Source organism: Centruroides vittatus, unplaced genomic scaffold, assembly GCF_030686945.1.
Source record: "Centruroides vittatus isolate TY-2023 unplaced genomic scaffold, ASM3068694v2 scaffold_1167, whole genome shotgun sequence".
NCBI classification, from domain to species: Eukaryota; Metazoa; Arthropoda; class Arachnida; order Scorpiones; family Buthidae; genus Centruroides; species Centruroides vittatus.
The window spans coordinates 296,025-309,098 of record NW_027122671.1 but is presented as its reverse complement, the minus strand read 5'-3'; the positions used below and the strand labels follow the sequence as shown (position 1 = coordinate 309,098).

The following is a 13,074-nucleotide window of genomic DNA, read 5'->3' as shown; positions in this document are numbered from 1 at the left end:
ACATGTTAAAAATTTAATAACAGTGTCAAATCAAGAGATCGAGCTTTGATTCTAACCCCCGTAAAAACTGGAAGAAAAACCTAAATAAAATCGGGAAAGAATAAAATTATTAGTCGAAAAAAAGTTTTAAAAGATCTAGCGCGGAGATTATGTGTCAGACTTACAAGAATTCGAAACAATATTTAAATACGAGCAGGAGTTTCAAAGTGCGATCAATTTCCCTTGATCGAGTAAAACGCGGTGTCGAATTTGACCTTTCGTAGAAGTCCACCACTGGTCAAGCGGTTCCGTTCCCTGAACACTGAGAGTTCGATAGTGGGTTCGCGCCTCGCCAGGACGGGCTGGCTAAGTGGAGTTTTCCGGGTTTTATTCACGTATGTAGCGCCTGAATAGGGGTCAGTTACCCCTTAAAAAATTTCCCGGAAGGTATTATTCCTTCCCTCTCACGTAAGGCCAAGCAGTTAAAAAAGCTTCGGCCGGATTATCGGATGCTAACGCTATCGCTCTTTCGGAATAATGTAACCGGAAAGACTGAACACTCCATATAAAGAAGAAATCACTGAGATAGAGATAAAGACCCTTCGTAGCCCGAAATTATCTACCTGGATACAGGGGACTGTTTTGGGTTTCGACACTTCGTCTCCAAACTTCCCGACACTCATAGAAACATCTCGACCGACCGCCTCGGGGCCATCGACTCTACGAACCAGCTCCAACAGTTGACAAGACATACTATAGAATGTAAGATTTAGCGTTAATAAACGAGTTTATTTGTAACTGCAAGTGTTTGCCTCGCTTCCATTCACCCACATCTGATAAATACTGACGTTCGTTTATCAACAATTCGGCAACCTCACATTATTCTTATTGAAAGTAACAGATATATAAAAAATATTGATGGAGATAGAAATATTAAAGATGATAAAATATAGTATTATCTGTAATCGCATTTTAAAAGAATATTCACTTATCACAAACAGAAGTAAATCAGAAAACAGAAGTGAAAAGTAATGGGAAAAGAAACATAGTAATAAAGATTATATCTACAAGACTAAGCTATATAATTAATTAATCAAAATAATTCAGGTATATATTGTATAAAAGATGATTAAAGATCTTGCAATAAATTATCTGATATTATGAATAATCAAAATGAAAACAGGGAAACACTAAATAATAATTAAAAATTATAAACAAATGAAAATCTTTATCATTAACAAATGAATAATTTTTTCATTATAAGGATCAATAAACAATAGATTTCGTTATTTTTATGTCGTATAAAATTTTAAAAATTTCAGTAAAATAATCGGGCGATAATTTGCATACTTCAAAGATTATTTTAACGTCTTTAAACACCAGTATTTTAAACACAAAACTAACTTTTTCTTAGAAACAGTAATGCATATTTTTAGAATAAAATTAAAACTTTAATTTCTCATTTCATATGCTGACTATCGATAAATATATTTATAGATGAGGGCATTGTATCAGTTGCAAAAATTTTTCAAATATATTATTACATTCTCTACGTATCTTTCAATTTTATCTTAAGAGTTAATAATTTTTTGAAATGAAATTAACTAAAAGTTTTGATAACTTCTCTCAAAATGTCATTTCACGAATATGTTTAGCAATTTTTCATTTAAAATTTTTTGCTTCATTCATATTTATTGTGCTATTCGTCGTAACGCTGTTGTTCAGTTTAGTGAACTTTATCTCTTTATTACAGATACTTCTATCGATAATTACAATTTTATTTTACTTTATTTACTTGTGTTTTACTTATTTATTATCTTAATTAACTTTTATTTTCGTTTCATTGAATAAACAAATGCTTAAACACCTGCTTTTCATCTATTAACTCTTTTTCTTTTGTATTAGTTCTTTCTATGTCGTTGAATAGCCTAACAAACACTTTCATTTGTTTTATTTTATTTTGAATTATAGATTGATAGGTAAATTGGTGCTCTGTAGCAACTTACTGTTATTTGGATAGGTTGACTGAGTTATGTCGGATCGATGAACAAATTTTGGCAATAGGAAATAATGTGAAAGATCGTTCCTATTTATCAGAGGTCTTTGGGAACGTTGTAAGCTCATAAATTGTGGCCATATGTATTCGGATTGCGGATCACAAAAGAAAAAATAAGATGCTATTAAAGTTTAAAAGTTTGGTTAAAAAATAAACTTATGATACAATGTAATTCCAATTTTATAAATATATAAATAAACCTATTTTTGCAGTCTTTTCACATTAGAAATTCGGCGAATATTAATTCTATTGCTTTTATAATATTATGGATACAAATCGTTCTTTTTACCAAAAGAAATTCATTTCTGTTTTTTATTTAAGAATAAAACAGATATTAATGTAAGTAAACCGAATGTAGGTTAACAAATTGGATAAGAAATAAAAAGTGTAATGATAAGATGCATGCAAGAAAGGTAAACAAATTAAAATAAGTTCATCATATTTATATAGGGCAACGAAACGCAGCCTATATTATCTGTACAAAGAGCTGAATGTTAAGATCAATACGTATTTATAATTAATAAAAAAAGAAAATATTAATGATAACTGTCGCATATTTTATTCTCCTCAGGCAAGTAATTACGCATCGGCAATATATATATTACGTCATCAATTAAATGAAACCAGGAAAGTTGTAAACTTTATAAATACCAGCTATGTACAGTACATATTGTTATAACTTAATTATGAAAAAGAAAATGCAAAGCGTAAATTGGTTAATTTGGATACTACTCGGTTTCTACAATGCAGCAAATATTGGTAAGCATATAAAAGTTAAATTCATAAGTAAACACATAAATTGTTATTGAATTAAGATAATATATTACAGAATGTACACAATTCAGATGGAAGCCAGATCATTGGCAAGGAGAAAAGTTGAATCAACAACCATGGGTTGAAATTAGACACGAAGGCAATTTCCAGCAACACACAGAAAACTTTCAACCATGGAGGCAAATACCACAATCAAGTCACGGTAATAATTTTAAAAATTCGAATTACTTATTTAAACATAAATACAAACAATTATTTTTTAATCTAAATATTAGCCTGTATGACGCCATCAATAAATAAATTTCTGAAAAATACGAAAAGGATAACTTTTTCCTATGTAATAAATTGTGATCAATTATTACTTATGAATAAGTACAAAATGAATTAGATAAATTAAAATATTTGTTAGAGAATTAAAAAAACACTGAAATGTATAGTTAGGAAATTAGTTAGTAATTAATAGAAAATTGTTAACAAATCGAGTAAGTTGCATAACTCTCAAAATATTAAATGCAATTAAATAGTAAATACTTAATAAGTGTAATGATAAATTTTAAACGTTACGTATTACGGAATTAAGAGCCTTTGCATAATATAAGAGTATTTTTAATTCTTCAGTATAAGCATTGTTATAATTTGGTGAAAAACAAATATTAATACAGTATATATTAAATAATTTTCACTACAATATTTTTTATAAATAACTGCAATATATTAAAAAGTTTCCAAACTTAATGGATAGCTGTTGTGATTTCGGTCCGGAATGTGGATATAAAATAACTTATTTTAAATTAATACAAGAGACAGAAGTCTGGAGGGTAAGAAATATGTACAGAAGTACAATAAAACAATTTACATACAGTAAATAGTTTTCGGGTGATCTTCTGAGAAACAATATTCCGAATGATAAACAAGGTAATAAGCATATTAAGTTCAAGAGAAGTGGAATGCATCGATTAACGATAGCCAGTATGACTTCTACTGTATTGTTTTATTGTTGTGTTGTTTCAATTTTAATTTTAAGAAAACTATCGATTACGTGAGAATGGCATTCAAAAAATTAAGTTGAAATGATCTATAGAAATTAAAAGAATTGTGATCTGCAACAATAGATACAAAAAACTCATTTTTAAGACATTCAAATCATTTACTCTTAAAGGAGTAGTCTTCAGAAAAGTAAGTTTTATTAATAACATAATAAACGAATATTTTATTCTAATAAAATAGAAAATAATTTAAGAATTATTTTTTGCACTAAACGGTATAATTACTAGTGCATAAACATTTTATCTAAAGAAAAATAAACAGGGGGGAATAAAAAAATAAAAGGGGCAGAAAAATGTTTTAATGGAATCATAACTTTAAATTATGAATACTCCTTTTACACAAAGCTTGAGTTTGTGTTCAAATTGAATAACTTAAAGTTGTTAAATGACAAATAAATAATGCTTTTGAATAATTTCTGGAGATTTGTTTTGAAATTTGAGAACAAGTTATGCTATATAATGCAACATGCGAGCATTCTCCAGTGATGTGAGAGAAATTATTTTTTAAATTTTTACTTGAAAACACCTATAGACGTGGTCATTTTTTCATGAAAGTTACAAACTGAAAGGCATATGTTTAGAGAAAATTTATTACAATTTTGCAAGTGATTTGCAATTACCAAATTAAATTACCAAAAATATATAAATTCTCTCATCGGTTACTATTATAAAACTGTACCAGAAATATATCTTTCAACATATTTCCTTTTACGATAATAATTTTCATATGGATATCATCTATCCATCATACTATGGTATATCAATTTCATTGTAAACATAGTTTAGATCGCTATAAAATAAATGTTTTGTGATGAAAAAACTATTAAATAAAAAAAATGTGAAAAAACTATCTGAAATTCTTGAATCATAACATTAACATTTTCTGAATATTGCTTTTAGCCGGTTTTATTGGAAGTTTTTAAATTCTTATACAATGAATATTATAAATGAGTCGCTGCTTATTCAATTTTGTGAAAGCCAAAAAACAAAACTGAAGAAATTATCAATAAATTAAATCTTTTAATTGCATATATGTGAATGAAGCAACATCTTGCATGTTGCGTTACTTATCTTGTTAAATTGCATATTTACAAATGAAGCATGCAGTCTAAATTAAAAAATGGAATGTTAAAAAAAAGTAATTGTCGTACATCAATAATAAAGCCATTCATTAAATAAATTGAGAAAGCAAAATGTTATCGAATTTTTAGCCGTATTTTGCGTTCAAAATTGCCTAGATCTTAGCTACTGCGCCAATTTCTGGCACTTAATTATTTGTATTATCAGATTTCTTTACTTTTGTGTAAATTTTATTACATTTTAAAAACTGCAGATTATTTAACACATTGAGTAGAAATTATATTTAATATTTATATAAACAGTATTAGATAATATGTTATTTGATTTGGTTGTATAATGTAAAACGTTTAAGTAAAATTACAGAAGTTATTTATAATAAAACAATTATTTTTACATTTTTAAGATTAAATTCTACCTAGGTAGCCCCAATGGCTACTCTTCCAACTGTTCATGCTCCTGACGGACTCCTCCCGGAGGGGAGCCGCCGGCAGGCTGCCGAGTGTTTAACGTCACTAGTTATTGATTCACGGTAGTTCTTGAACAAAATATAAAAGAAAGGAAACGTCTACTAAAAATATAGTTAATCTAACCTAACCTAAACTAACCTAACCAAACCAAACCGAAGCGCCGCCATTGCGGGCTACCTAGGTAGAATTTGACCATTTTTAAAATTTTAGCTAAAGTTTTTAAACTTTAATAATTTTAATATATTTTATTTGTGTATTAATTTTAAATATTTAGACCAGCAAACTGAATACCTGCAAGTAAAGCAACCAAATTATCATCCAGGAGTACATGAACTTCCATCACCATATTACAAATTTATACAAATACCTTCTCATTATGCTGCAGCAAGGGGAATTCCTCACAATGATGAAATTACACAGATTCGAGGAATAGATAACATTAAAGAAATCAGTCATACTGAAGAAATTATTCCCATTAGAAAACTCAGTTCTGCCGGACGAAACATTCAGGGTGGAGAAACACCTCATTCTGATGTTGTTGAGCATACCAATAAGCAACAAGAAAAAGGTACGAGGAAATTTTAATTATAAATCATAACTTAGAAATGAAATTACGTAAATGTTGACAGATTCTTTAATAATAGTAATTATTATGGAAATACAGTAAATGTTGATTAATCGTCAAAATATAATATTTTGCAATAATAAACTAATACTTCTGTTTGCTCATAAAAAGTTTTTATTTAATAGTTGTATTGTATATGTTACCGGCAAAACTCGATTTTACGCCAAACTAGTTTGGCGTAAGCGTGTCAGGCCAAACTAGTTCAAAATTATTATTCAAGTATATTAATGGTTAAATATATTAATGTTATGTTATACAAATAAGTTCTTTTTTAATTTTAGTTTGATTTTAAAAGTTATTTTTATTATTTCGTTTGAATTTTTGAAAATATTTTCGAAAGTTAATTACCTTTAAATGTGCATGGCTTAATAAAAAAATACAAATTGATAAGTACTGATTAGCTTATTTTTATTTTATAGTTTTGTACAAGTGTTGTGTCACTTCTAATCAATACCGATTTTGGTTAATGTTACCCTAGGTATCGAAGATGGCGGCTCGTCTCCGATTCCAGCGATCAGAAGACAGGGAACAGTGGGGACGCACGTTCTACAACCTAACCTAACCTATTCTAATAATTTGGTTGCTAATAATTATGGTAATTTATTAGAATAGGTTAGGTTAGGTTAGGTTAGAACGGGCGTCCCGACTGTTCCCTGTCTTCTGATTGCTGAAATCGGAGACGAGCCGCCACCTTCGATATCTAGGGTAACATCAACCCCGTTTTTTATAATTAAGTAGATTATGTTTGAATAAATATTGTTCATCTAATTGATTGCCTTTTAATTTTATTTTAACTATTAATATATTTAACCATTAATATACTTGAATAATAATTCTAAACTAGTTTGGCCTCACACGCTTACGCCAAACTAGTTTGGCGTAAAATCGGGTTTTGCCGGTAACATATATAACTTAACTATATATTTACTATATACGAACACTTACCAAGTTCCGTAGTTAAGTAAAAAGGAAGCATTTGAAATAATTTAGATAAACCAGCAATTCGCATACGTGTACGTAAACAAGGTTGGAAAGAAATCGTACCTTCAGATTGGGAAGATGAAGAGGAAGAACCGAAAGACCCTCTTGAAAGTTGTAAATCTCCAACAGATTTTATCAATGGTCCTGTTGATGAATCAGTAGAACCTTCATTCGTACCTACGAAACAAAGTAATTGATTATAGAAGTAACTAATTATAATTTTAATAACGGATAGAAATTAATAAATTCCTCTTTACATTATTTTTCAGATCCTTTACCTTTAACGTATAATAGTAAGTTTATTCAAATTTTAATTTTTCTTTACGATTTAAAAAAAATAATAATAGAGTGTTCAGTGATTGACAAACAAGTCTGTGAATGAAAATAATTAAATAAAATCATGAAAATCGCATTCAGATTCTAAAGAAGATCCAAGTGTGTGGCCATGCTATTACAAAAAATGTAGGGGAAATCAACAATCACCAATTAATATAGATACAGAAGTTATTGAAGAAAAGCAATCTCTGGATCCTTTAGAATTTAACAACTATGACAAACCTTTAGAAGATTTACCCATAGAAAATATTGGTAAAATGGGTAAGAAATCTTGTCAAATATTTATAGGGAAGCAATAATTATTATTTTAATAAATGTTAATTATTTTCCAGTATATGTTTCTATTCCACAATGTGCAAATCTTACCGTAACAAGCAAGTGGTTAAAAGCAACATATCGATTACTTCGATTAACGGTTTCCTATAAAAAATCATTCCATACGATTGATAGCAAATACTTCCGATTTGAGGTTAGTATTAAATCGAAAATAGATTTTATAATATAAATCAATTTCTTCATTCGAATGTGAAGGAGGAAAAAAGAAAACTAATACTACTATTTAACTTAAAATTATAACTTAAAAAATATTACCACGATAAAGATAAAATAAACCAAGATAAAGAACTTAGTTTATTCTAAATTAGAAATGTCACTAACAGAAAAATAATTTAAGCATATAAAATGAAAATTAATCAGTTAATTTGTTGGTGAGAATATCATGACACTCTCCTAGGGACATTCCAGGTGACGTCTAGACCTTTGTTTATAAGAAGATTCTTGTACTTTGTACCTTATCCCCTTTCGTTTTTCGTATGTGTTCTCTATACAACGTAGATTAAACGCTGTGTTCTAACCACACCCTGCACGACAGGTTATTACTATACAAAAATTTTTGAATTTAGTTAAGAATAACACTTTAACAAATTAATTAATAACTAAAACAGTTATAAAAATACTAATTTCTCTAGTAAAATTCGTTTATCTAACAAAAATTACAAGATTGAATAAGTAAATAAAATCTTGAAGTAAAATAGGCATTTCATATTGTCTCAAATAATTACCAAAAATTACAAATGCAGTAGCTTCTCGTTATATGGCACATGTCGGGAGACAAACCGAATGCGCAATAAATCAATGTACTGTATCTATTCACTTGTTTTGTCTATTTTCGATCTCTATACCGACTTGATTCTTTTGTGTGTTGTATTTCGTACAATGTTACTTTAAATGTCATTTATTGGAAGCGAGTAATATTTCTTTGCCAATAGTAATTTAATGGAACCGACATTTTAAAAATTATTGGCTAAAACGTTTTTATATTTGAAAGACATACACAAAAAAGAGAAATTATTTTATTGTGACATCGTCACAATGTCGGGCTGCAATTTTTAATCATATTTTTAATTTAAAATATATGTTCTCCACCTCAAATTAGTAGTGGCTTACCCCTGTACAGTACTACATCATACTTTCCATTTAACAATAGAATCATCTATTTAACACTTTTTAGAGGAAAAGATTTGAATTGAAATAACGTAACCTCTTGTTTTCACCGAAAGTTTGTATAATCGGGCCCCCTGCCCCTACGGTTTTCATATCTTGTCTCGTGTTTTGTCTATCTAACTCCGCTTTCGAGAAAGACGGACGGACGGCAGGGGAAATTTATAGGTCTACAATTTCAAATTGTAGCTGAAAAACCAGCGTGATACATCCGAATAAACAATATAACGAGGATCTACTATATTTGGGGAATACTTTTATAAGAACAATCAGAATGTATCAACAAACAAATTTTGGCACCAAGTTTCCAAAAGAATTTATAGAACCATGTTAACGTTTCACATGTTCTCACTCAAATGAACGAAGACAAGACTGAGTTAACTATAATAATTTATTCCCCCCTCTCTCTATTTTTCTTTATTTTAACCGTTTCCTCCGTGAAAACAATAGCGACTTTTTTTCATTCCTATAATGATTCGATTATATCAATAGTGGGACGGTCCGGGTGAAGATAGATGGGGCCCACTTATATGGATTAACCATCTACGAAAAGTTCTGAGACGAGTTGGAGTCAAATAGGGGTCTACATAGTGGTCAGATGGTGCTTTTACCGTTTCGGCTATCAGGCTAATAGTATAACAGATACTAGAATTAATTTTACATTTTAAATATTACATCAAAGTTATTAAGCTATATTGCTGAATTTGATATTTATTATTATTTTTCAGCTACTCTTACTGCATTTAAATACAAAATATAAATCAGTTGTAAACAATCCAGATGCTGTTTTGAGTATACATATTATGTTTCAGGTCAGTATCAGAAATGTTATATATACATATATACGTGTATATATATAAAATTTAGTTTTATATTTTTTATGAGATTAATATATTAAAAAACATTAGCTAAATATATTTTTATTATTTATAAAATATTCAGTTTATTGTTGAAATTTACGATTACACTCGTAGATTTCTAAGATCTATTTATAGATTTGTATTTGTATAATGCACAGGTTGCAAAAAAGAACAACGAAGCACTCGAACCTATTGTAGAAGTACTTAAAGAAATTAAAAAATTGGAATCAAATACAACATTAAAATCACCATTGGTAATAGCCGATATTTTCCCAAAAATGAAAGAAGCTTACGTAACTTATAATGGATCGAGAATAGTACCTCATTGTGCAGAAGTAGTTAAATATATCATCTTTCATTATTCTAACACAATTGGTAAAGATCAGGTAAGTGTTCTGACAGTTTCAGTCGAAACACTCATTCAATGTGGTAAAATTATTAGTAGATATGAAAAAAAATATTAATATTTTAAACTATTCTAAAATGTATCTATTTAATATAAAGCATGTAACTGATTTAACAGACAGGTAGCAGATATTACATTAGAACGAACAAGTTTCTTCTTAAAGTTTTGTATAGTCTAATAATTAAACAATTTGTTAATTTAATAAGATATTTTTATTATGTATTTCTAGCTAAAGAAATTTAGCTTATTACAAAGAGTTGCTCCCGAAGATAAAGATAGGGCTGTGGTTAGACCTATTCAAGCACTGAACGAAAGAAAAATATGGAGCACAGCATCTCGAAAAGATCAGAAAGAAGGTTGGTGGTAGATGGAACACAGATTTGGATATTTATCATTTAACAGCGAGAAATTCCGAATATTCAGTTTTAAAGAAAAAAATCACTGTGTTTTAAATAATTATAATTTACGAATTATAATATGATTCCCATATTATAAACGATATGTACAAATTTGTACTTTATAAGCAATTTAATTGTAAACTTATTTATATCTAGCAAATTACTTTAAAATTTAAAGACGCGATTATATTTACTAAAATACCAATTTTTAACCAATAAAGTAACTCATTTTATAAGATGTTTCCTGATTATAATAATTTTTAAAATTATTGAATATTCAAAAGATTATCTCTATGAGTTTAAAACGGTTATAAATTACCGTAATCGAAACCAGACCGTAACTGTAGAGCTCCTGGTTTTCTGTAACCGTAACCGCACGCGGTTACGACGGTTATTCTGTTATTGAGATGTGCACGTGCGTTTGGTTTAAACAGCATTTAACATCACATAAAATTACTGTAAAAACAAAAATTATTTCTAAAATAATAATTTTAGAAAATTAGCACATTTCTTTCACATTTCTAACAGTACAGTTTCATGGTTGAATGCTTTCTTTACATTAGCTTGATTGCCATACTCAACATTTTGATGGAGATTATTCACTTTGGCGGTCACTAAGTTGATTTCAACAACTGGTTTTGGAATAAAACAAATCCATACAGATCAAATCTCCATTTAAGTTAATTAATATTTTCAAACTTCCCACGTGTGTAATAATTTTAACGTATTTATTCTTTTATATATATGATTAGCATGGACGAAATTCATATTTATGTTCATCGAATTTTTTAATGATAAAAATTTTATAATGATTTAAAAGATTTTTGCAATATTTACGGAAATAGTCAGCACTTGTGCTTCTGTGCCTTTTGTTTTAATCATATTTGCTTTGAAGTTTACTTTCAGTACAAGAAATAATTTCTGTTACTTCAATATTGTCAGTTGTTATTACATCTGTAAAATCCAGTTAAGATTCTTTATCTAAGAATATTTTCTTTTAATACAAATGGCCCGTTTTGCAGTTACCACCGTTACTTTCGCATTAGCTGCAAATGATCGAATTATTTTCCATTTTTCGGATCGCTGAAGAAATAAGTATAGGTTACAATCGATCTACTCAATTCTAAACAGTCATAAAGTTACCAATAAGTCAAATTATTTTTACAAAAATGATGCAAAAACACGCTATATTATAATACTTAAGTAGAACTTCGACATATTTATTATTTATTAATTTAATCCGTTAGTTATCACTCTTTTAATTTCTGATTTCCGTGACATTTTGAATGTTAAATGTAACGGACATTTTAAAAATTGGAATAATTTATTATAGTTTAAAATAAAATTGTTAGCAATTAATTAAATTCATTGACTGCCAGACTGTTATGAACATTTAATAAAAATTTGTGTTTATCTATATTTTTAAAGGCGAACAAAGTCACTTAGTTCACACATTTCTATTGATCAGATTCGGCAAATAAGGTCACAAATTAGACCTTACAAACTCTAGATGTGCAGATTATAAAAATTTGAAACGTTTGAGACGAGTTATTTTCGATTTTAGCGATTTTCGATCGGTAAAATTGACCACTTCAAGACAATATAGTAGCACGCAATGCTGCATTACTTTAATATTTAAACTAATAGTCTTTAAAGTTTTGAAAGTAACTGCATATCAATATTTCATTTATCGTTATTGATACGAATCATCAATCTGTTTTATATAGTTAAATTATAAAAAGTGAAGACGAATAAAATCTTTTATTTATAAATTATTGTTAAATTTATTTCTTAAAATAATAATCATCTATAACAATAACGAAGAGCTTCTCTTATTCCAAACTAATGAACCAAAGCATAAACGAATATTGTTAAAAAAGTCAAGCAAATTGAATCGGTATTCATTAAAATTCTTTGTCTTTTGATCCCATAACTTTGCGGGAGTTGTATTTCACGAGAATATTAAGCTTATAAGCAGAAGGTCGATAAAAAAGGACAATTTTTTATCGACCTTCTGCCTTAAATATATAGACGTTGTCGTCCGACTAGAACCGTCCTCCATTCAGGGACTTTTTCACAGGACCGAAGACGTAAAAATCGCACAGCGAGAGATCTGGATTTTTCGGCAGTTTCTCCAAAGGTCTCCCAATTGAGAGTACCAATTACTGCTCGACAACGTTGTAAATGTGGGGCGTACGTATTGTCGCAATCTTCACGGAACTTCTCATATCATTTCACACTTGGTTGTCTTGTGGACAAGCGCACGTCCTCCATACATCTTCATCGTTCTGCGATAAATGTCCACCGGTTTATGTACTTCCACAATTAAAAACGGAACAACGGCACGTTGAACTGATTTGGACGTGTTTGGTTGCAACGACACCATCGATATAAGTTATGTACCGCACGTTCCACATGCAATTTTGAATGCAACAAATACCTCACTAATCGTACCAGCTCGCACTGAATTCAAATCTGTCTGTATGTGTGTTTGTTCGCGTATCACGTGAAAATGACTGAACCGATTTCTATGAGACTTTATACATATTTTGAGGATAGTTCTGAG

At 29.0% G+C, this 13,074-nt stretch overlaps 1 protein-coding gene across 1 annotated transcript; it reads left to right on the top strand.

Moving 5' to 3' along the window:
• The first annotated feature begins 4,956 nt into the window (after window positions 1–4,956).
• LOC136986666 (carbonic anhydrase 2-like) lies at window positions 4,957–10,477 on the top strand. The gene is made up of 9 exons (XM_067284244.1): window positions 4,957–4,993; window positions 5,677–5,970; window positions 7,018–7,197; window positions 7,278–7,301; window positions 7,426–7,605; window positions 7,677–7,813; window positions 9,573–9,656; window positions 9,863–10,090; window positions 10,340–10,477. The coding sequence occupies exons 1-9, from the start codon at window positions 4,957–4,959 to the stop codon at window positions 10,475–10,477; spliced, it is 1,302 nt and encodes a 433-aa protein (XP_067140345.1).
• Window positions 10,478–13,074: the final 2,597 nt, after the last annotated feature.